The sequence below is a fragment of the Gobio gobio genome, assembly GCF_949357685.1.
Source record: "Gobio gobio genome assembly, chromosome: 6".
In the NCBI taxonomy this organism is placed as follows: domain Eukaryota; kingdom Metazoa; phylum Chordata; class Actinopteri; order Cypriniformes; family Gobionidae; genus Gobio; species Gobio gobio.
The window spans coordinates 52,971,503-52,997,441 of record NC_137102.1 but is presented as its reverse complement, the minus strand read 5'-3'; the positions used below and the strand labels follow the sequence as shown (position 1 = coordinate 52,997,441).

The window sequence follows — 25,939 nt, the reverse complement described above, 5'->3', positions numbered from 1 at the left end:
ATAAATTACATATCAATATTCCTATGAAATATTAAGATAGTATTATGAAAATGTTGCCAATTATTACTCCCATTATTACACTTCTTTTTTCATTGCATGTTGCACCAAGAACACATTAATATGCAAATTAGATGCAGTGTATAGATACAATGTATTGAATGGGAAAATCCAAGTATGGCCATTTTACCCACATATTGCATAAAGCAAAATGGTATATCAATGCATTTCGTTATATCTTTCATAACATAGTTCAGAATCATCTTTAAACAAAGTTTGTTTAAAAAAAATCCTGAAACCTAAAAATTGATTGGTGAATTAAAAATAAATGCCATTGTTTTTGCCTATACATGCAATTTCATGTCATTTTATTTTTTAAACTGAGCCCTGGTGTCAACTACATAGGGCACATCATAAGATATGAATAAAATATCATTTGTCAAAAATGTTTTTTTTTTTCATTTGTTTCTTATGCTCTAAACAATGTCATGAAATGACATGAAAAAATACTAAATTCAAAAAAAAAATCAGTTAAGTAGACAAATCACAAGGGACAACATTTCTTCTTAAAGAATAAGATCCATCTTGAGTTTTTATTTCATTTTTTCATTTAGTCATTCTGTGTCTTATAATTCAGACTGAAATAACCTGTAATAGTACATCAGCAGAAAGAGGAAAGGTTTTTGACACTTTGTGATTGACATTCACAAAAATATATATATATATATTTAAATATAGCTACAGGACACAGTGATCAAGAATACGGGTCTCCTATTCGGTGCAAAGTGTGTATGTGTGTGTTGTCGGCAGAGGATACTGGTGAGACAGAGACCAGCTATCTCCCTGAGAATAAATCTTTTTTTGTGTGAAACACACAGAGCAGAAACATTTCTTCTACAAAAACAAAATAAACATTGACTTGGATTTACAGGGAAACTGAATGAGACAAACACAGCTTTGTCTTAACAGGAAGGCATGCATCGAAGGCCTAGAGGTGGGGATTGTCAAAACAACACGTTTAAAAATACATCGCAGAATTCCCATACTTCTCATTCTTAAACCAAGGGCAGGCTACAGTCCTTGACGTGAGAGGTTTGTAATGTTGGCCGCACGAAAAGAAGACAGATTTCCTCTTGTTCATTCAAAACTGATACACATCATATCATTCATTCATTCATTCATCTGAATCAGTTGTGTAGTAGATATAGCAGTACTATAAACAACACCATGAACCTCGACTCAAAGGAGTAGCTGAGAACTCTGTTGAAACAGTTTTTGTCATACTGTGGTGCACGAGTAGGAAAAATAGGATGGAAGGACGTGATCCGGAGCATATAAATGGACAACAAGCGAGGTGATCAACAATTTACAAAAAATAATAAAACAGAAAGCACAGCCGCGCTCACAGGCCACGAGCAAATGTCATGCATGTGGCGTATCTGTACCCGAAAACCTACAGGACTGAGCTTTGATGGAGTCTCCTTTGCTCTTTTCTTTCGGTTTGTGAAAGCGTCAGACAACCGGAAGGGTCTCCTAACATCAGGATTTCCCCAGATGTTAACAGAACAATGTCAATTTCGGCATCCCATCCAGCTTGGCTCTCCAGCTCCAGAACAAAACGGGCAAAAGTCAGACCAAACCCAGTTCATTTCTCTGGTCCGGTGCTTCCATGCACACGCTGGAAGAATTCAAAAGCCGGCTGATAAAAGTCCTGGCTCATGCTTTTCCTTAAACATTCCCATCCTGCTCCACCTTTCTCTCTCGCTCTTTCACTCTCTTGACTAAATAGACTCATTTATTTACATTCCTATTCAAAATAATCTTTTAGAAATGTCCATATAAATGAAACGAACATTTCATTGTTTCTCATTCTAAAGTGGCATTTACAAGGGAAGGGGGAATGGGACTGAGGTTTCTCATTGCGTTAAAATGACGACAAAAAAATAAGGTGCAGCACCAAACACTGTCAAAATGTGCCTGAGCAAAAAAGTTGTGTTCGCCAATCCTTTACAGTCATGCTCGAGTTTGCAAACTCCTTATATATATATCGATATTCTACCGAGTAACTGTTTTGCATTGAATAATGTGTCCTGTTGCAGTCAGAAATTGTTAGCCAGAGTCTAATACTGTACTGAATGTGTCAAATTCAGCTGAATATGAGGTATGAGATCATGTAAATAACCGTTAAAGTGAGGATTGTGTGGTTTTCTTTGCTTTATTGTAGGAAACGTTTCCTTCACAAACGTTTACTCATGACTGCACGTTTGTAGTGATTATCGGGTTGTTCTATTGCACATTAGAATAGAGTTTAGCACACTTGTGTTTTCTGGTTGGTTTAATTAGCTTTAAAGGAATACTCCAGGTTAAATACAAGTTAACTCAGATGCTAACAGACAAAGTTAAGCACTAGAAACTGTACAGTTGTCCCATAGACTTCCACTATAAGTGCATTTCTGTCAATGCATGCATTAGTTTTCACAAACTGAGATGATTCGAAAATATTTTTTTTTAAATATATTATTTATTATTATTACAAACATGTATTTAACATGGAATGTTCCTTTAAATTTGCGCTGTTAACATTGGTCCCTTCATTTTTAACGAACATTTTGGGCACATTAGGGTTTTTTTTGGATTGTCAAAGTCTCATAAAGCATAACGCAAGACCAAAAGTGCATTGTGTACATTCGGTCTCAAATCAAAATAAGTGCCGTCGCGTCGTGGGATACATTCATGATTCGTCTGAGGGTGGAAATCGAGGGGAGAGGGAGGGGAAAAAGCGATATTAGTGCTTAAAGAGTGATTCGGTGGGGAAGGACGTGTGACCGTCACCTATTATGTAGGATGCACTCCATTAAAAAAAAAGTGTTGTGCTCTCCTGAATGTTCATATGGAAGAGAGTTTGATCCTGTCAAATTCTTAAAATGATATTTATAAAACCCATTTAAATATCTCTTTGTGTGCAGATGCAGAAGGAATAGTAGCATGCTTAGACATCGACATGTTGGGATAAAGCTCCCTTGCAAGCGTACATCTGTACATAAAAGATCATTTAATAGTGTTCCAGTAAAATAATAACAGATTGGAGAGCACAACTCCAGGAATAATCTATTTACGTGTATGTTTGAGTGTGTTGTCGAATTTGAAATAGTTTGTTGGCCCCTGTACTGTAGCAGCACATGTTTGCGGCGGGTTAATTGTGTGTTTGTAGTGTATTTTGTATGTGTGTGTATGCTAACAGTGCTGCAACAGACTGAGGATTTTCCCTGGAGGTTTTTCAAATGTTTTCCTTTGAAATGCTGTTTTTACACGTATGCATCTCTTCAACACAAGCCTATAATTTCCCCTTTACACTCTCTCTCGTTCTCTCCCTAGGTATCTCCCTCTCTCTAACTGTTGGTGGAGTCAGGGAAGGTGATCTCGCTGCCGAACACTTCCCTGTACAGAGGCGGGAAGCTGTAGGCTGTTTCCGGGTGAACCAGGCGGAAGAACTCCAGCTTGTCAATGTGCAGGTTACAGATCGACTTCATCTGTGGTAGTTTGGACACCATCTGTGAACACAAGAAAATGAGAGTGTCAACTTGATAGATCAGATACGCCACAATAAAGACCTTTGGATTAGTACACAAACATGTTTTAGCACGGATATCCAGCAGTAGAAAATCAGCCAACCCATGTCACAGGAACTACACTACCATTCAAAAGTTTGTGGTTGGTAAGATTTATTTATTTTTTGTTGAATTTTTGAAAGAAGTCTGCTTTTATTCTATCAAAAATACAGTAAGAAACTGCAATATTGTGAAATATTACAATTTAAAAGAACTGTCTTATATTTAAAAATAATTTAATCACATGATCCTTCAGAAATCATTCTAATATGCAGATTTACTGCTCAATAATCATTTCATATTATTATCAGAATTTTTTTGAAGTGGAAACAACATTTTTCTATCAACAATTTTGTAACAATTTAATGCAATCTTGAACAATTTAATGCATCCTTGCTGAATAGAAGAATTAATATATTTTTAAAGGGATCCCATGGTGTTAAGACTTGTATGGCTTAATATAACATAAATTATGTCTCTTACTGAAATATGTAGTAGAAATCCCATGAAAGATCCACGTTATTTAAAAAATCAATTATATATTTGGACAATGGGCGGCACCATTTTGTTTGCGTTCTAGGTTGATGACGTAGAATGGTTGCACTCTGCAATGAACTGATCTACCCGTAGCTATTTTTACCACAACACACCTCGAAAAATGTTTCAGAGTCGAACAAAACCAATTAATTGCTTTGTAGTTGCATTTAAAACACACTCAAGCTAACAAGTGCACACAAACACTCTCACACACACACACACACACACACACACACACACACATCAACAGATCGGCGCGCGCCCACAAACACACACACACACACACACACACACACACACACACACACACACACACACACACACACACACACACACACACACACACACACACACACACACACACACACACACACACACACACACACACACACACACACACACACACACACACACACACACACACACACACACACACACACACACACACACACACACACACACACACACACACACACACACACACACACACACACACACACACACACACACCTGACAGACTGCTCTGTCTCAATCGAGATGTGTTATGGCCTGCCCTCGTCAGTCTCCACGACAGGGGCTGAATCTGAAATCGCCCCCTAAAACCTCAATCACTATTCCCTATCCACTTATACAGTTCACTTGATGCGTGAATGAAAACGAGTGAGTGAATTCGGACAGCCGTTGTGTGTACATCAGCTGTACACTCGTTATTGCGGTGCAATGTAGGATTGATTGAATGAGTTCACTCAATAACGTCCACTATGGTCTGGACACCACTACAAATGGCTGTGCCCTCAAACAACGCCCTATTTGAGGGTATATTTCAGATTCAGCCAGGGAGAGTGCTGGCCTGCCGAATCGGAACCAGGTGACAAACTGCAAGTCAACCTCAAGTATAACATTACAGCTGATTGAGCGTGTGCGCGCGCGGATGTGTGTGTGTGTGTGAGAGCGCGCGCGCCGATATATTGGTGTGTCTCTGTGTGTTTGTGTAAGAGAGAGGGTTTGTATGCACACGTGTGTTTTAAATGCAATTACAAAGCAATTGATTGGTTTTGTTTAACACTGAAACATTTTTCGAGGTGTTTTGTGGTACAAATAGCTACGGGTAGAGCCAGTTGATTGCCTAGTGCAACCATTCTACGTCAAAACAAAATGGCGCCGCCCATTGTCCAAATATATAATGGATTTTTTAAGTAACGTAGATCTTTCATGGGTTTTTTACTACATATTTCAGTAAGAGACATCATTTATGTTATATTAAGCCATACAAGTCTTAACACCATGGGATCCCTTTAAAAAAGACTGCATTGACTGCATTGTCAACACTACATTGGCTGCCTATTAAACATCACATACCTTTAAAAATCTTGCTAATTATTTACAAAGCACTGAATGGTTTAGCTCCCCAGTACTTGAGCGAGCTGTTAACGGATTATACTCCATCACTATTGCGGTCTCAAAATTCTAGTCAGTTGATAATACCTAGAATATCAAAATCGACTGCAGGCGCTCAATCCTTTTCCTATTTAGCACCTGAACTCTGGAACAGTCTCCCTAGCATTGTTCGGGAAGCAGACACACTCTGTCAGTTTAAATCTAGACTAAAAACACATCTCTTTAACCTGGCATACACAACACATTATCAATATCTATTTTTCAAATCAGTTAAATGATTGCTAGGCTGCATAAATTAGCTCAGCCGGAACTGGGAACACTTCCTATAACACTCAACGTACTTGCTACATCATAAGAAGAATGGCATCTGCGCTAATGATAGCCTGTCTGTCTCATCCTTATCCCGAGGTTACCGTAGTCAGCCGGATCCAGCCCATATCCAGATCAGATGGTGGACCTGCACCTAGACACGACCAAAACGCAGCCCTGAATGTCAGCAGACACCGTGTCTACTAGACAATCCCCTGTGAAGGCCTCGTCGACATGACAGCCATCGGCACAGATCCTCAGCAGAGACCGCGAGAACCAGACAGGTCCTCCGCACGGACCCTATGACCAGCTTCGGCTCCATACCGGCGTGATGAATCTGATCTTCAAGCAAAAGGAACTGGATGAATATCTGAATGCTACCGTTCCCGATCTGAATTCTGACTTGTGGTGCAGCCTGAATCATAATCACACCGTGTTCGTCCGTTGGCCAGAGGAGAACCCCGACTGAGCCTGGTTTCTCCCAAGGGTCACATGATGGAGTTTGGGCTCCTTGCCACTGTCGCCTCTGGCTTGTTTAGTTGGGGACACTTAATTTTCAACAATATTACTGATCTGACTGCACTGTCACTGTTGTATGAGAACTGAACTGTGCTGGAACTGAACTTTTGCAGAACTGCTTTATAGACGAAAAGAACTCATTTTGCAATGGAACTGAATTAACACTGAACTGACTTCAGCAGAACAACAGCCGAAATGCACTTTAAGGATGCTTTTGAATAAATAAAGATGACTTGACTAAAAAAGCAATATCACACTCAGCAGTACAGCTGTGATATAGAGCCAAATCGCACATTGTATATAGTATAATATATATACTTTAATTTTTGTGTTTTCTGGGTCAGAATGGGTGCAGAACTTCTTTTTAAAGAATCAGTCAAACAGAGTCACAAAGTTGTAGAGTCATTGGTTTAAATTGGTCTGATCGATAGGGTTGGGTATCGTATGAATTTTAATGATTCCGGTTCCGATTTTTATCAATTTCTAATTTAGAATCATTAGATATCATTTACATAAATTCTTATTGAAAAACATTTCAATGTAGCTGAATACCATGAACAAAAATCAACATGCTAAAAAACACTTACACAATGAACTTTTGCCTATATGGTTTAAATATACCATAGCAAAAAAACAAATAATATAAGCATTATTAAAGACAAGTAAACACTCTGTAATTAAAAAAGAACAAAAGGTATTCAGGTACAGAAACTGTAATAAAATGTAAAATAACACTGCACTTTATTAATCAAATATAGGCTGTAGATAACAAATATAGTCACAAATGTTATTCTGTCTAGAACAGCAAGTGAATTTTCTCGTTGTCTTTTGTTGTTTGATCAACATTATCATAGAGATGGCATCAGGAAAATCTGCCATCACTTTAAAGCTACACTATGTAACTTTTTCGTCCACTAGAGGTCGCCTGTTCAAAACAAAGGCGTAGTTTGATGACGGCACGTTTGAGCGCAGAATCTCGGGACATGTGGTCTTCACCTCACAGCCGGTGGGAAACAGTCAGGATAGGACTGTTATTATGGCATAGTCGCTGGCGGGACTTTTATTGTGACACGGTTGCCGGCGCCACTTCCTCTTTTCCAGTCATGAGTTTGAGGTAACGCAACTCTGTTTATCGTATTAGATATATCTGAGTGTGTTGAAAAGGAAGTTATGACGTTCGCTCGGCGGCTGCTATGACACTTGTTCACAATGCAGTGAGCGTAAAGTGTTTCACTGAATAAAACCGGAGACCGAGGGTGACGCAGATATGACGCAATCGACAGGCGACTCCCTCACATGCATAGCTCACACGTCCCGGTTCCTTGGTTAAAATAGCAATTTTCTCACGATTTACAAATAGTTGAAAACATTTAGGATATTCTAAGTACTCAACTGAACAAAATATATAACACTGGCCTAGTGGTTTCTGGATATTTTACTGCAAAAATCCTACATAGTTCACCTTTAAGAGCTGCACGGATCCCTTATGTTACACATGCATCTTTTCTTTTCAACTGTCTTAAAGGGATAGTTTACCCTGAAATGAAAATAAAGCCATCTGCTGTTGTTCCAATGCCCTATGTCCTGCTATCTTTTTTGGACCTCAAAAGCAGATATTTTTAAATAGTCCTGCACTCACTCCTCCATATAATGGCAATGAATAGCGACCAGGCTAAAACATTACAAAAATGATACAAAAGTATCACGCAATGATACAGTGAGACGCGCGCCATGCAAAGTGTTCAGGAGGCATACTATAATGTTTTTGCGAGAAAGAAACTTAAACGTATTATTCAGTCAAAATACTGAGCTTGGCCGCGCGTTCCTGTGAGTGTGAGCGAGCCGTCAGGAAGATGGCTTTATTTTCATTTCAGGGTGAACTATCCCTTTACGACATAACTGACTGTGTTTACGAGAATATTTTGACATATTTTTGTGTTTATTTGTCCGTTTGTGTGCTGTGCAAAAAGACGAGGAAGAGAACTCATTATCGCGCACTATTCACTATGAGAAGCCGTTCTGTGCGCACGTGTGTGTGTGTGTCTGCAGCACAGAGTCTTTTGAGCTTGAATGGTTTAAAATCACATTATAATGTGCACACAGGAACAGATAAGCAGAATTGAAATGCATGTTTCTTATTGAATCATCGTTTCTGGGAAATTTGGAACCGGTTCTCGATATACCCATCACTACTGATCAATCACTCACTGAACCACAGCTGATGTCAAACTTGACAGTGCAGTGTGTACCCAGCATTACTCTCCTTGGATGATAGTGTTTTAATGATTTCATTTGTTTTACTTAAATATTCTCAAAGTTCAACCTTTAATCTGTAAAGTGCCGTGTGTGTCTTGTTCCTAACCTTGTCTAGTTTCTCAGTAGTGGCTCCGTTCATGTGCAGGCTGTGCTGAAGGGCCACGTAAACCTTCTCTTGGAGCTTTTGAACCTGATGAGACTCCGTCAACCACGGCCGATCTGAGCGCCACACAAACACAGAGCAGGGGTTTCAAACTCAAACTGTGAGAAAGGGTCTCATTTTATGTCAGTGTGTAAGTCTGGCCATGGCACATATTAACTCTTATGAGAGCACATAAACCCAGCTTTAAAATCCTTTTCTTCAGAGAATGAGTCGCTAAATTGATAGCAGACATGGGTGCGAGTGTCTCACCTGGAGCCAGTAAGACCGCAGCGCTGAATAAAGCCATTTCCTCCTCGCTCAGCTGAAGACGACTCAGACTTTTAGCCAAATCAAAGACGGTGTTCACCAGGTCATCACACCCTACAAACACATAAACATGCTAGTTACCAAGCTGAAGATGGAGAAATAAATTACATTTATATTGAAGTCCATAATTTGCCCAGAACCAATCTCTTTTTGTTTAACGTGAAATGATTTAATGGATCTATTGGGTTCCATTAATATAAAAGAGGAACTAAAAAGGAAATGATAAGATGTTCTGGGCACAAAGCTTCAGATAATTTGTGAGAATAATGCAATAAAGCAATAAAGAAAAAATAGTTTTGCTTTGATTTATCGTGAATATAATAGTTGGACTCTATGTCTGTATTGTGCAGAGCAGCAACATAACTTTTCTTCCTTATTGTGACATACTTCAGTGTCTAATGGATTATAAAAAAAGTAATTGATTGCATTTTGAGAGATGTGGCCGTTGCACTCAAAAGTTGAAGATTTACGAGCACTAAATGATTGGAGAAGTCCTGCATATGTCAAAAGAGAGTCGTTTTCACCGGAAGGGTCAGTTATGACATTTAACATTAAACATAACAAGGTCAAAAATGTTTACAAAAAATTAAACATGCACCGATTAATTGTTCACAATAAGATCTATAACATGCATTTAAAAAATATATATATAATATGCTGACTTAAAAAATATACGCAATTTGAAAAAAAGCTAATAAAATAAAGCGATGGTACAAATCATTCTACTAACTTTTTCCAAGAATAAAAGTCTTTATTTAACATATTGTGCACTGAGTGCTTTCTGCAATGCTTCCATTTAACTTTGATGAGCTATTACTCACCAGAGCATCACTTTTATTTACTGAGTTAAAAACCCATTAGCTCTTGTGCCTTATTGATTCATGACGCCTCCATTCTTGCTCTTAAGAGGCTGCTGGTGATGTGTATTATACAGTAAAAGAGGAAGTGTTTGAAATGGAATACTAACAGTATTCTGCTACATTGTAATCACATGACCTGATTACATTTGTCACAATCTCTATGTAATCTTAAATGCATGTTAAATTCTGCAAGTGTATCCAGTTATTCTATTGAAAATTTGAATCAAGAAACAAATATGATAAAAACTGTTGCTGACATTGGCTGAATTTGGAAACGCATACAACTATATGAAATAAAAAATAGTATGTAGCTTCTTAACATGCTATTCTGAATTCAAAGATTGCATCTAGTTTATTTGTCAAACATGAAATGGAAATGCAAATTGACTGCATTAAATTGTGGAATGCAGAACCCATTATGAATGTGTTATATATTACAAATTTTCTCTTAGCAGGTCAACTGTAGGTATTATATGCATACTATATACTAGGGGTGTAATGGTACACAGAAGTCACGGTTCGGGACATACCTAGATACATTTACATAATGGTGTGGCGGTTCGGGATGCCTACATGTGCCGTTACACCCCTACTATATACTGCTGAAATAGTATGCTTAAGATGGTAGCATGCTATTCTGAACATATCCTGACACTCACCGAGAGCTTTGAAGAGCTGAGGGCTGGCAAACTTGCCATCAAAAAACATTGTGTTGTTGGAAGAGTTGTAAGCACGACACATTCGGATCAGCAGGACTTCCAGACACCCTGGAACAGTAATAGAGAAAGAGAGCGGCAAAAAAAAAAAAAAGAATGTGATGGGAGAAAAAGCAGGAAGAAAGAGCAAGACAGATGGAGACAGACAGACAGAAAGATAAAGATAGAGAGAAAACAGATAAAAGAGAGCAGGGGAGGGGGAAGGAAAAGCGGGAATATGCTCCACCGTGCAAAAATACAGACAGAAAAAAAATATTATTAAAAATATATATATAAATATTATTTTTTTTAAATCAAATTTGGGTAAAAAAAAACACCATCAAACACCATCAAAATGAAATGTCATTGTGTTTGTGATTGTTTTAAATGACATTTAGATATTCAATTTTTTTTAGTGAAGTTTTTTCATACGGTAAGCACAATGTGTAGAAGTAGACAGAATGTTGGAGAAACAAACACAAGAGGAGACAAACGTTAATACAAGTTTCAAGTTCAAGTAGATTGTGGACAGAACAGAATCCTGTGGGGCGAATTCACAAAACAGTTGTCCCACGTCATTATTCCAAGAAAAAAAAAAACAGCGTTTTATTTTCTAACCACCCACAACCCAGTTTAACCAGCCACTAAATACACTGAAATAGTTCTTCTTATTGTACTGTCTGTGTATATTTTTTTTATCGACTCTGGAAGCAGAAAATTACCAATTGACAGAGTGGCATTTTACCCGGGCATGTATCCAAACACAATGCAGTCAAGCACAAATTGGGCATTTTAAAGAGTCATTTCAGGTGTTCACAATGCATCCTCCACATCCAAGTACTCTGCTAGACTGAAAAATGTACTGTGCAAATTGAACTCAACAGTAATTTACTTTGTGTTTGGAGTTTACCTGAATTATATGTCAATATCTGCCCTCAGAGTATTCTAGACGTAGTATGAAAGACAATGCTCAAGAAACTGAGAGTGTTCTGGAATGAGCTAATGGTGTTATCATAACACTAGTAATAGTGATTAAACTCTGGGCCACATCAAAAATGCCACATCACGGCAGCGAGTGGATAAGGTGATGCGAATGAGAAATCTGTTGTATAATCAGGGATTAGTAATCTGTAATCCATGTAGGACAAAGGCAGCACTGACCTGCTTTGAGCAAGATGATCTGGTCATTCTGGCAGAGGTCCATGAATCCAGAGATGCGCTTGGCGAACTCCACAACGTACTGGATGGCGTTTGTCATGTGCAGGGCGCACTGCTGCCACATCCATTCTGCAGACTGAAAGATTGAGAATACAGCCGTCAACAAAGAGACAAATCAGCAAGCGAAATCTAGAAAACGCCACCTAGTATGATGATGCTGTACCTTGAGCTGAAAGCTGCGGGTTTCTTCAGGTGTGTAGAGGTTCCAGGTGTGTTTCTTCAGCTCTTCTGGGCTGTACTGACACGTCTCCAGATGAGACTTCACGACGTTTTGAGTGATACGCTCTGAAAATTATTTCAACACATTAGCACATTGTCCTTTAGTATCTGTCTGTCTAGATATATAAGCAGATATAAGCAGAATCAGAAATAATATACATACTGTATCTAAATAAGGAATATATTATGGAATAAATAAGATATATAATATATATATATATATACATCTATAGATGCAAATAGATTATAAAACAGATCGATTATAATTAAATAAACATCTATAGATAGATATAAATACAGACAATATAATCTAATAAAAATAACCTAAGTAAATCAAATAAATATATATATAAATTAATTATATAGATATATCAGTAACACTTTACAATAATGTTTAATTTGTTAACATTAGTTAACATGAACTAACAATGAAAAATACTTTTTTTATTTTTATTATCTTTTATTATACTAGCATTTATTATTAATTTATAAATTATTCATTCATTTCAACATGTATTAATAAATTATTAAAATCAAAAGTTGTAAAACATTAGTTAATGGACCTGAGCTGACATGAACCAACAACAAACAGCTGTGTGTATTAACGGTCATTAGCAAAGATGAATAAATACTGTAACAAATGTATTGCTCATTGTTAGTTAACAAATGAGACCTTATTGTAAAGTGTTACCAATTTGGTAACATTTTAATTTAGGGTCCAATTCTTACTATGAACTAGTTGCTTATTAGCATGCACATTACTAGGATATTGGCTGTTTATTAAGACTTATAAAGCACATATTAATGCCTCATTCTGCATGACAATATTCTACATCCTTACTCCTACCCAATACCTAAACTTGACAACAACTACCTTAATAGCTATTAATAAGCAATTTACTGAGGCAACAGTCATAGTTAATAGTTAGTTAATAGAGAGAATTGGACCCTAAACTAAAGCGTGACCAATCTAATTTAGGCTCATTTTATTTTATCATTTTATTAATATCATAATCTAAATCTAAACTTATATTAGCATAATGATTGAAATGATGAAATCTATAATGGAAGCTCACCTATGTCGTGTAGTGAGCAGTTGTCTGGTAAAGAGCTCAGGAGAGAGTGTGTAAATAGGCTGTTTTCAGGCAGGATGTACTCATGCTTCACTCTCACTGCATCTGCCAAATCTATAGAGCTGGGCTCTGGAGAGCTCTGATTGGATGAACTTCCACTTCCTGCACTCCCAGAGCCGCTGCTGCCTCCGAGCATCTCCAGAGCGCAGTACTCGTCCGCCTCCTCAGGGGTGAGTGGCAGGTCGAACAGCAAACCGTCGGGCAGCGTGGCGATGTCGTCCAGGTCGCTGAGGTTGGAGCTGGAACCTCCGCTGCTATACGGCCGGCTGGGTGTGCTGTCTTCGCCCGATTCTTCATGGTCACGCGGTGCCAGACCGCCACCCAAACCCGCCAGGCACTCTTGAGACAGCTGCTTGTGCCGCTGCACTTCCGCATACAAGCTGTCCCGCTGTTTCTTTGACATTCGGCCAAACTTCACCGCTAAAGAAAGCGAAAGAGTTACATTTATTTCACATATGAACTCTTTTCCATTTCAACTTCCTTTGCCATTGACGAGTCTCGTCTTTTATGAGAAGATTACGCATCTTCTGAAAGAGTACTGAACCTCCTGATCAAAACACAGGCGAAGAAGATGCAGAAACAAGCATCATCATATGTAATCATATATATATATATATATGACATCAACATTAAACAGCATATCATTCAAAACTAAAGTTACTGAATGAAATGTCGACCCAGGACGAGATATAGGCACGTTTTGGGGGTGTTGAAGGACGTGATCTACTCCACCTGGGTTTCAAAATTCAGCTTTTTTATTAAATGTACCCATATTCAAGGGTTGATAAAAAAGAATGCATGAAGCTAGAATAAAATGTGTTTTTTGTTTAGAAGCAGAGGGATGTTCTTTCTTTTGATATATTGTATTGATATATCAGATATTCATACAACCTAATATTTTGGGGGCCATGACATGTTTGTTTTTCAAAACATGCTGGCGGGGACAGATTTAAACACCATTTATATCATTTATAGTCTTTATTTACAAAAGTTTGCGGCCATATCTTATTCCATATTCCATATTCTTCAGCAAGAATGCATTAAAACCAAATAAAGAGTACAAAACAATAACCGTTGGCATCAAGCCGCCCTCATCCGCCCTTTGACCCTGCCCTCCTCATCTAGAGTCCCTATCCCTAAAATGTCGGGTTAGTTTGACATTAAGACTTGCGCTCACCATCACGGCTCATGCCGAGCGCCAGGCACTTCTGCAGACGACAGTGTTGGCAGCGGTTCCGGTTGGTTCTGTCGATGAGGCAGTTCCTCTGCCGTGAACATGAGTACATGGCATTGTTCTGCTGGCTGCGTCGGAAAAAACCCTGAAAAAGAAACGTTGTTACCTCGGTATACGGGACAGATAATATCAGGTGCGGCTTTGCATGGGTGTGACCTGGCATTGTATGACAAACATAAAGGAATATAAACTGACCCAGAAAACAGACGAGCACAAAAACATTGGGATAAAAGATAAGGAGGGATATAGCACAAAAGGATCATTTTGCCCCTGTGGGTTTAATTAAGCTGAGTAGTCTGTCTAGATAACAGGGAATTGCACATCTACGGTAAGAAAAGAGGAACATATAATACAGTAGTCATTAGGGAATTATAGTAGAATTCTTACCTTGCAGCCTTCACACGTAATAACACCATAGTGAATCCCGGAGGATTTGTCGCCACAGATCTTACACGGTATAACCTCAATTTGAGCTGGAATAAAAAACAACAACACCATTTTAAGCATTAAAAGCAAAAAAGTGTCCTGAACACATTTTTTTTTAAATACACCACAAATAATATCAACCAATACAGTCAGATAGAGAGATCTCTCTCACTCTGCATGGCATGAAGGACAGAAATAGCCCAAGGATTGATTTTCCGACTGAAGGGTGTATTATGTCTAGTCTTTTATGAGAGGTTCTGATACGAGTCATATGATCAGTGTAGGGACTTTTAGAAACTAGATGCCTAGTAAACAGTATGTAAACAAACGTTGAATTATTTACAAAAACGAATGTAAAAAGTGAATTCATTAATAAAAGAAAGAATAAAACAAATGTGTCATAACAGTGACACAATTATTAGGCAATAAAATATTTTACCCTAAAATCTTTATACAGACGAAAACACATCATGAACATCACAACTACCTATATATTTTCAATTAATTACATTAAATAAATAAAAAAATGACTTAAATAATGCTTTGTGGTACAGTTACACAATAATTATGCAATAAAAATAATATTGTTTCATGTAGTTGTGGCATGGAAAAAACTAAGCTTGCAACGGCATGCTCAGTATAGGAAAAAAAAACATCCTCCATTTTGTCTTTCTAGCTCTGTCAGCTGAAAGCAATGACCAAGATTCACTGTGGCATGCAATGGAAAAATCTGTAAGCCCTTGGGTGCCCCTCCCGTACCGCTCTCTGTGTAGTGTTATATAACCTTCGTCTGCAAACATTCCACAAACACGCCATTCAGAGCTGCTCAGTCTAATAATGCAGATGTTCCGCCTCCCTGGCATTTCTTACAGCCTATTGGTTGATGCTCGGGCAGATGTGTCTGCGACTGGCCGGCTCTAAATGTCGCTCAATTCAGCTTGGCTGTAAGCCCATGTGGACCCGCTGTCCTACTGACATACTTTCTCAGTGAAAAGGGGAGGGCGGCTGTGGGCGGATCCCCGGCGCATGTCATTTGAATAGGCCTTTCCTTTCTCTCTGTTAAGGTGGTCTCAACAGGAACACATAAGAATTTCGGGTAACACTTTACAATAAGGTTCATTAGTTAACAACATTAGTTAACTGCTCTTATAAAGCATTTATTTATCTTTGTTAATGTTAATTTCAACATTTATTAATGCATTATTAAAATCTTGTTAACATTAGTTAATGCACTGTGAACTAACATGAACAAACCATGAACAGCTGGATTTTTTTTATTAACTAACCTTAACAAAGATTAACAAATACAGTAACAAATGTATTGCTCATGGTTAGTTCATGTTAGTTAATACATGAACTAATGTTAACTAATGAAACCTTATTGTAAAGTGTTACCGATTTTCGACACTTTAGAAAAGACACAAAACAAATTTTGGGCCAGATAATAGTCTGTATAATAAATAAAATGTTATATGAATATTTACATTATCATTACTATTATTATTAAATAATTTATATTTTATATATTTAATAATAAATGTGATATTAATAAAAAAAATGTGTATCAGTATCATTATTGTTTTATCTCATTATTATTGTTTTATATAATAATTTAATAAATATAATTAAAAACATTTCTAAGTGGCCATTAAGGGGCATTCTTTAAATGGTATTTAAAATAAATCAGTGGTCGGAATCAGTGTAAGAGTTACATAGATAATGCTGATTAGTTTGCACATTAGATATTTTATTATATTTTAGAATTTGGGGGGGACAACAACATTTTGTGATTCGTTAAAACATGCAAATAACACAGCATCCATATCCCCAACTTCTCGGGCTCTAGTTATTTGCACTGGCAAGTTATGGCAATACAATTGATTTTATGTCTCATATTTTTTTACAGCTGTGCATTATGTTCCACAAATAATCTCTAAATCAGCAGCAATCAGTAACGTGCAAAATAGTCATTTAGGTTTTACTTAAATATGAAACCCCCCGAAATTTCAATATTCATGCTATTGTTAAAATGACGCAAATTTCGGGTTTGCAAGAACTGCAGCTCTTCAAGTCTTTGACACAGGCACCAATGTGGAGGAGAACATCTTCCAGTCCACATATATGCTTAACTGTAAGATGTCCTGAAGAAATTATTTCTGCTGACATGCCTGACGGTAAATATATAATAACACTGCAGACATTCTTTCCATACTTTTAATATGGTAGTGTAAATGGTTTATCTGTAGCCCTGTTTGAACCAATGCCTTTACAGACAAGACAACATGAAAATAATGTTTTGCTTTCTCTCTTAGAGTCTCCCACATGATCCTCAAGCCCAAGCACACACACTGATACTCTTTCACTCTCTTCAATTCACCATAAAGAGACAGAGAGAGCTGTGTGAAATCAATCAGCAGGGCCAGCAACAGCTTTAGCATTGGCATAGATGCTGATAAGGCAAAATGTGTTTGTATGCATGCGTTTTTCTTCATGATTCATTTGTCCATGTAATAATTCCCTTCCATCACTAGTCTTAAATTGTCACCTGTATTGTTGTCGTGTTTAATCAGATTGTCCAAGATGCTCTGAAAAAACTATCTGGTGGTGAGGAAGTGCTTCAGGGAGGAAGGAGACTAAGATCAGTCCAACAGTCTTGTGCACTTCCATAAGCTAAAACTCACAATAATGTTGCGATGTCATTGTGAATTTTTCCATTATGATTATAGGGGTGGGCTATATATCGGTAGACACAAATAACCCGTAGAAATGTGTCAACTGGTAGAGATTTTGGACTATTTTCTCTCTCTGAGAGACGCGCGACATTAATCCGCTGCTTAGAACTCAACTGAGTGCTTTTTGCAGACTAATTAAGCTTGAACGGTTAAACACAAAAACCTATATGTGTCAAACTGACCATGTATTTGCAAGTAAACACAATCATTTATGTCTTAAGTGAATGTAAACAGTTAGGAAATGCTACAGTATATCCGTGTGGTCGGTCTTAAAGTGACAGCATCCGAATTTTGCTTTTTTTTGCAAAGGTGCAGTGTGTAGAATTTATGAGGATCTATTGACAGAAATGTAATATAATATGCATAACTATGTTTTCAGTGGTGTATAAAGACCTTACATAATGAACCGTTATGTTTTTATTACCTGAGAATGAGCCATTTTGCGCCGCCATGTTTCTACGGTAGCCCTAAACAGACAAACTGCTCTACAGAGCGCTAGCTACTCTCTGCTGTCTCAGACGACGACATCTTTGTCCTTTGACGGCCACCGTAGCTTCACTATGTGCTTCGAAGACTGTAAAAAAATATGGACGTAGTGTCCGTGACGTCACCCATAGGATTCTGATGAGCCGTTCTGAAGCGCAAAGTAGGGACGAGATGAACGTTGCCATCTTGGCAGCGCGTCATCGCACGTCACTCCCGGGTAACAGAAAATGGGCAAAAAGGCGGGACGTGAGCGGAGCTGAAGTGACGCAATGACTAACAGACAGCAGATAAATGGCTATCCATCTGTCACTCGAAGTGGCCACGCCCTTAATTATGCAGAACTTTAAGGATTTATATAATATAATGTAAACGAATGAGTTATAAAAAAATTCACCCCCCTCACAGTTGTCATGAAGGGCAAAATTAGCCGTATAGACCAAAACCACAATTTGTACCAGGCTGTAAACATGTTTTAATCTGCTGTAAAGTTGGCCATTTTAACATGGGGCTCAATGAGATTCTGCTCTCTTCTGGAGCCCTAGTGGCCAGTCGCTGAATTGCAGTATATGTCACTTCCGTATTGGCTTCAAGAGAAACTGCGGGAGGTTGCTGCTTGGCTCCGAAAGGGAGGAGTGAGCGGTTGCAATTTTCCACCTCACCACTAGATGCCGCTAAAATTTACACAGTGCACCTTTAAGACTTTCGTTCACCTAAATTAAGATATTTCAATGAAATCTGAGAGATGTCTGTCTCTCCATTGACAGTCTATGCAACTACGAGTTCGTAAAACTAATCCATATGAATTGAGCGGTTTAGTTCAAATTTTGGTTTAGTTTAAATCGTTGCATAGACTGTCAATGGAGGGACTAACCTGTAGTTGTAGCTGAGGGATGGAAGAGTTCGGGTGTGTTGTCGACATGTCGAGCAGATGCTCTTTTCAGCACTGCAAATTCACCTTTGCATGCACTTCAATTCTCGAATTGATCCGGTACAACCGAAAACATCGTTACTGTTCGCATCATTGTGTATCGAGTGCTGAGCAAAGCCTCCGGAGTTGAAATTCAAATTTGGCAATGGCCGTTTAGTTTAGGTAAACCAATCACAACAGACTGAGCCATCTGACCAATCAGAGAAGAGCAGGCTCTCGGAAAGGAGAGTTTTAGAGACTGACAAACCGTTTTCACACTCTTTGAGAAATGAGGTGATGTGGATTTTTTTTTTAACCTTTGACGCATGTAAATCGGTTGTAGGAGACCTCCTAAAAAAAATTAGAGACCTTTAAAATAGCCTAATTTCTTAAGAGACCTGCGTTTGCTCCATTTGCTTGTTTTCAAAAGCAAGAACAAGTCCAATGTACAGAAGATTTGCAGAAATATATATGACCCCAAACTCATCTGTTTCATATTAGCGTCACTGAGGGATCATGATACTTTCCCTTATGTCCCTATGTGTGATGTTATAAAAAAATAAATAAAAAAAAGATAGACAGATGAAAGATTTAATTATTTACATGCAGAGCAATTCATAAAAAATGGTTCAAATCTACTTTGAGCGGCAGCCGCTGTTATCTGTGTTTGCATACAGGTGCCATAACGCAATCATCTTTGAGTCCAGAACACCGTGTTAAGCAGTAAAGTCTATCGTGGTGACATAACACGAGGCAGCAGATTAGATTAAGCAGTACAGTGTAACAGGTTTTAACCGTAAGCGTTCGGGATAATGCAAGTGGAGCCACTGACCCAATAAACATCACAAGAACAACCTCACACTTTTAAAAGGGTTATAATGGCGCTACATAAACTTGCAAAAGAAAAAATATATATTTTAAAGACAAACGGGTGTAATGCCATGCTTCTAATCACAATGTTGCGTCGCTTGTCACAGTGATGAGCAGAAGGTCACGTGGTTGGTATATGTAGGCCAGAGTAAAGAACAATGATTTAACACCTCACCTACTTTACATAACACACTCTGAGTTTCACCCAAGCGATAAAATCCAGACGGCTTCCCGCAGATTGAACAGAATTGCACTGTAGTTCCTGATAAGACAGCCGTCTGAGTGTGTGAAACGGTCAGTGTGTCAGTAAGTCACTTTTAGTGAGCCTCATTCAAAATGTCCCTGCTGTCCGGTCATCATAAAACCAAGGTCATACATGCTATGGTCACTTTAAAGACTGCACTTATGCCAAACCAAATAGTAGGAGAGGCAAACGGCCCGCTCTAAAATAAGACCCACTCACCTAATGGCTCTCACTCGGAAAACTGCTTAAGTTTTGCATTCATTCGTTTGTGTGTGTTTTCTTTCATGTGAAGCGATTACCATCATTTTAGTGAAAGGCTTGAATCAGAACAGAGGGGATTAGAGGTACGATAAGACAGATGACACAAGACAAACCACAGAAAACTTCCAGGATTTACTGACAGAGTGCAGATCTGCTCTTTTTCATTGTATTTCATCCAATACAGCTCTCGTGTCCTCAGCTACCCCTTGAACATGAGCCACGCTGTGTATATTTAAACACAGCCCCACCTCACGACAGTATGCCCGGACACGTACGCCTGTAACTGGCGTTAACATTTGTTCAGAGTGCAAAAAAAAAAAATGGTTGAGACAAAATCCTGACTTTGGAGGTACTAGTTAAATGAAAAGATTTCATATTTACTCAACCCCAGGTCAAAGGTAAACAGCTCGTTTTAAGAAGCCAAGCTAAAGAACAATCTTTTTTGTTAAGACTTTACAAGCGGAGACATATTGTTGAAAAAACACTGTTTGAAGGAATTAACAAATTGCTCAAAATTGTAATCTGGATTACTGGCCATGATTGTTGTTGTCCTTTTAGAAATGTCTTTTCACATTTCATCAGAATTATTGCACTTTCGCCTACAAGCACAAATCAATTTAATCTCGTCTAATTTTAATAGTAGTAACGATAATTAATTAAATGACATTAAGGAGGAAACTTGTCATTGTCATGGTAAATTATAGTAATAGTGCTTATAATAATTTAATATTATAATATATTTCACTTAATTATACATAAATAAATAAAACTGTGCAATATACTTTAAACCAGATTTGACATTATTCCACTATGTGAGAAGAAACAGCAGAGTAATATTTTATTAAATATAAAAACATTTTTTTACAGTTTCCTTGTTACATGTATTACATGTAGTTACTATAGTAATAGGCTAACTAAAAATTATAGTATACTAAAGCAAACCTTCATCCTAACCGTAACCCTAAAACTGAGTACTTAAAAGTATAATTACACTGTAACACGGACACCTTAAAATAAAGAGTAACCATATGTCCATAATAATAAATAAATACAACAATGATTAAAATGTTTGGGTTGCACTTTATTTTAAAGTACATGCACTTTTACGTGCACTTACCTAAGAAAGTACTGTGTAATATAAGATAACTACATAGTCAAGGTTAAGTTGGTTACACTTTATTTTAAGGTGTCTTTGTTACAGTGCAAGTATATATTTAAGTACTGAGTAATATTCATTAACTACATGTACTTACTATAGGGTTAGGTTGAGGGTTAGTTGCATGTAAATATGCATCATTTATTACTATGGTAAGTACATGTACCATAGTAACAAGGACACTGTAAAATAAAGTGTCAGGGTTAGTACCTAGTTATTATGTACACAGTATGTACATGGGGATCAGGACTGTAAAATAAAGTGCTAGCAATTTTTGTATATTTCTTCATGTATTGTTGCCAAAACTTTGTTCATGCATCATAAAACCAATGTTGATATTTAAGAAATAACAGCAAGTCGCCCTCATGCATGCATAAACTGGAGAGATTGCTCTAATAAATGTTGTTTATTGTCTATATCAAGATCGGGAGCTCAAGTCCAAAGTCAAGCTCAAGTTCATGGTGGAAATGAAGGCGCGACGGCCATCTATCATTTAACAGACCACATGGGTCTGCACGACTCCGGCGAAGCGCCTCCGCCTCTCCCGCGCTCTATCTCTCCCTCATTCCCTCCTGTGAATGCTGTGTAATGCTCTGTGACATAACTGGGTCAGTAGAACAGCAGGTTTGAGCGCTGCTCACACAGCCGGCCATGCTGCCCCGCGAAAACAACAACACGCAGCCGACACGCAAGAGACAGACCTCTATCTCAACATTTACACACAACAGTATCGCGCGAACCAAATAAGGCGAGGATTTTAACTGACATACAACAAAGCGTGTTCAGCAGAAACATTTAAGTATTTAAGTATGCGTCACGACAGTCGGAGGCATTTTATTCACCAAATGCCTGTTGTTTCTTCATAGTATATCTTCATATAGGAAAAATAATAATTTTACACTCATTACGTAATTAAACCTGTCACACAAGCCAGCATTACGACCTGCCGCTGAAAGCTTCATCATTCTGCCTCAGAACTCCAAACTCATATATGAAATGTAACATTTGACAAAGAATGGAACGCCAAAGAACATTTAAACGCGCTACAAAGTAACAAGTGTCACAGGGAAACAGCGCAAAAAATCTGCATGAAAACATACGTGCATTATGTTTAGAGACTATTTAAATGTAATATGCAAAGTCAACGTAATATGCCATAGAGTGCTACAAGCATCTTACCTCTCATTTTGTTCGCAGTTTCTTGATTCTCCAAAGTTCACTGGGTGCGAAGAAATATTGTCGAACTAAGTAGCTAACTTGAGACAGCTACCCGAGTTAAACTTTTCAACTCCGACTGTGAGCATTATTAGGGAAATAAAATATAAGTAAATTCGCGTCTCTGAAGGTCTTCACTTTCAACGAAAGTCGCATTCGACGTGTGTTATGGCGCGGTATGAAACGCCGTCCTCCTCCCTCTCCTCTCACTCTACCCTGCTAACCTACTTTCTGAAGCGTGGACTCTCACATGATCTCACTACCGCGCACTACTCACGGGGACGCGCATCCAGTCAGCAGCGCTTAAGGTGGGACTAGCATTCACACTAAATTCGGAACGGCATACTACTTAATTGAATTTAATTAAAAGTAAATAAGGTCCTAGAGGACAAATGACGACAGCACTGTAAAAAAAGTTTCTCTTAAATTAATCCAGTTAAAGTGATAGTTCACCCAAAAATAAAAATTCTGCCATTCTACTCACCCTCTTGTTGTTCCAAACCCGTAAGACTTCGGAACACAAATTAAGATATTTGAATGAAATCTAGCACTTTGACGCTTCAAAAAGTTCATAAAGAAATCGTAAAACTAATGAATGGTTTAGTCCAAATTTTCTGAAGAGACTTGATCGCTTTTTTATGATGAACAGACTTAATTTAGGCTTTATTCACATTTAAACATTGATCACATAAACAGGAGCTCAACCGAACCTGTTTGCGCGTGCGAGCGAACCTGTTTGCGCGTGCAAGAACCTCATTGGTTCTCGCATGTCAAGCAAACATGCTTGAGCTTCCATTTACCACAAATGATGTGTGCGTTGATGAATATTTAGATTTGATAAATGCCTAAAGTAAATCTGTTCATCATATAAAGCGATCGTGTCTCTTCAGAAAATGTGGACTAAACCGCTCAATTCATATGAGCTTTTTAAAGTGGTAGTTGCGTAGCTGTCAATGGCGGGACAGAAAACTCAGATTTTATCAAAAAGATCTTCATTTGTTTTCCGAAGATGAACGAAACGACATCAGGGTGAGTAAATAATGACAGAATGTTCAATTTTGGGTGAACTATCCCTTTAAAATTCTGAAAAATCACAGTACCCAGTAGTGAATCTAGAAAAAAGATCTTTACAGATTAACAACTTTCATACACGTCTCCACACAAGTCCTCAATACATTGTCCAAGCATATAATTAATTTGATAATGTGCAAGGGCTTAAGGGCATTTCTCCATTGTAATGCAGTGTGATATGGTTTACACTTATCTAATAATACACTCTTAAAAAAAATGCTATATAGTGCTATATGGCACTAAAAGTGGTTATTGGCTCATAATCATTGGGGAACCACTTTTGGTGCTATATAGCACCAAATTACTAGTTCAATTTACATAAAAAAGCAGCGTCAAGTGGTTCCACGCATAAATAACAATTTAGTTATATGGATAAAAGAAATTCAAGTAAAGCTGACAACATTTATTTTAGTAAATACAAACGATTTGAATGTGTCACTGTTACATAATATTTATGTGTAGTTTACTCAGTAATGTTAAATTAAATTTATAAAAGTATTATGTAAGGTGAACACATTTATCGATTTAATTTACCTCATTAAATTAACAATTTGCTCTACAAGCAACAAGCATATATTTAATACAAAATGCAAAAATGACTCATTGGACAAACTCAAATTAATTGAAGTCAATCCAATAAATGTCTGTATACGGGCACCACTCTTCTGCATAATGGTAACCCACAATGACAGAAACTCCTCTAAATGTCCAACATAACTGAACATTAAACACTAACATAAACTAACAACATCTTTCCTTTCATGGAAAAACATATAAAATAACACTTTAATCCCTAAATTTACTCTCCCAATGCAGTCCCTTGCAAAGCATGCTGGGAACTACAGATCCACAGTCCAGTTTGTTCGTTTCACTCAGCAATGTTAAGTTGACCGAACAAGCACTTATTAAGTAAAGCTGGCAATACTCATTTTTAGTAGAAACAACTCAGTAAATTTAAGTTCATGTAGTTACATGAAGTTTTTAAGTAATGTGAACAAGGAGGATTTGAGTGCATCTAACAACAGTGAAAGTCTTTTTTTTGTGTATCTTAACAGGTTCTGTATATGGTAGCGGTGCTATAGCGCCTCAGTCATCCCAAAGAACCGCTGAAGAACCACTGAAGCACCACTGAAGCACCAAGATTTGGTGCTATACAGCACTTAAAGTGGTTGATTATGAGCCATAGAACCACTTTTAGTGCTGTACAGCACCATTTTTTTTAGAGTGTATGTGGTAACATCTAAATTAGTTTTATTCAAAAACCTTATTTTATATGAAAGTTTAGGGGCTGTGCATAATACAAAGCTCTACATGTTGAAATATGACAACGTTAATTTTAAACAGGAAAGAAAGGGATTTAAAATATGAATAAAAAATATGTTGGCTGACCAACAAATAATTAAGGCGGTAACATAAACATTTAAGTTCTAACAGCTTATGTTTCAGTGAATTATATGATGCAAGTATCTTACACTGTCATTTTACAGTGTACAACTAACTGGAAACATTCTAAATGTCACATTTAAATGTTGGATGTGTTTAAAACCATAATTAATGCCAGTTCTTTCCTATGTGCACACCCTCAAACACTCATTATAGAGACATTCGAGGATTGTTCTGCAAAATAGCCCTTCTATTAATCAAACCAGGCTAAAAAAATCCCTCAGTCATAAGATATAAATACAAGCTGCTCCCGTAGTTATGGCAGATGGTTATGTAATCCTTGAAGGCCCGCTGGAGGCTTGAACAGACTAATTATTCATTATTCATTTATTTATTCGGGGTGGGAGGGGGGCATTAACCCTATACATACATATTGCTAGCTTAGAAGAAATAAAATCGATCACATATAGTTGCAAAGGGAATATATTAATCATAGACAACCAACTCATTCCTGACATACACACACATCTCTTTGTGTTCCACACTCCATCGTATGGGTGTATGGGCATCAAATGATGAGCTAATATGTAAGACAAAAGGATAAACATGTGCATATGATTTGCACTTTTCAAAATCCTAAATGACAATGACGAGCAGCGAGTGCAAGTGGAAAAGCTTTGGTGATGCAATTCTGTGGCAGGGGCTCTTATGAAACACACAGAGAAGATTACAGAAA

The 25,939-nt window shown here is 37.7% G+C and overlaps 1 protein-coding gene across 1 annotated transcript; it reads right to left on the bottom strand.

The window, feature by feature from the left end:
• Window positions 1-571: 571 nt before the first annotated feature.
• Window positions 572-22,997, bottom strand: rorcb (RAR-related orphan receptor C b). Its single transcript, XM_079820587.1, has 10 exons — window positions 22,714-22,997; window positions 14,840-14,925; window positions 14,396-14,537; window positions 13,162-13,638; window positions 12,030-12,151; window positions 11,810-11,942; window positions 10,613-10,720; window positions 9,037-9,147; window positions 8,731-8,843; window positions 572-3,548 (listed from the first exon to the last, which is right to left on the bottom strand). The coding sequence occupies exons 1-10, from the start codon at window positions 22,718-22,720 to the stop codon at window positions 3,387-3,389; spliced, it is 1,461 nt and encodes a 486-aa protein (XP_079676713.1). The 5' UTR covers window positions 22,721-22,997; the 3' UTR covers window positions 572-3,386.
• Between the last annotated feature and the right edge of the window lie 2,942 nt (window positions 22,998-25,939).

What these genes read in the sequence shown, in the direction of transcription:
- rorcb (XM_079820587.1), bottom strand. An exon ending in CTGCTCACTACACGACATAG is followed by an intron (nt 12,152 to 13,161) that starts GTGAGCTTCCAT and finishes AATAATTTTCAG; the next exon opens with AGCGTATCACTCAAAACGTC. An exon ending in TCAGCTCTTCAAAGCTCTCG is followed by an intron (nt 9,148 to 10,612) that starts GTGAGTGTCAGG and finishes ATGTGTTTGTAG; the next exon opens with GGTGTGATGACCTGGTGAAC.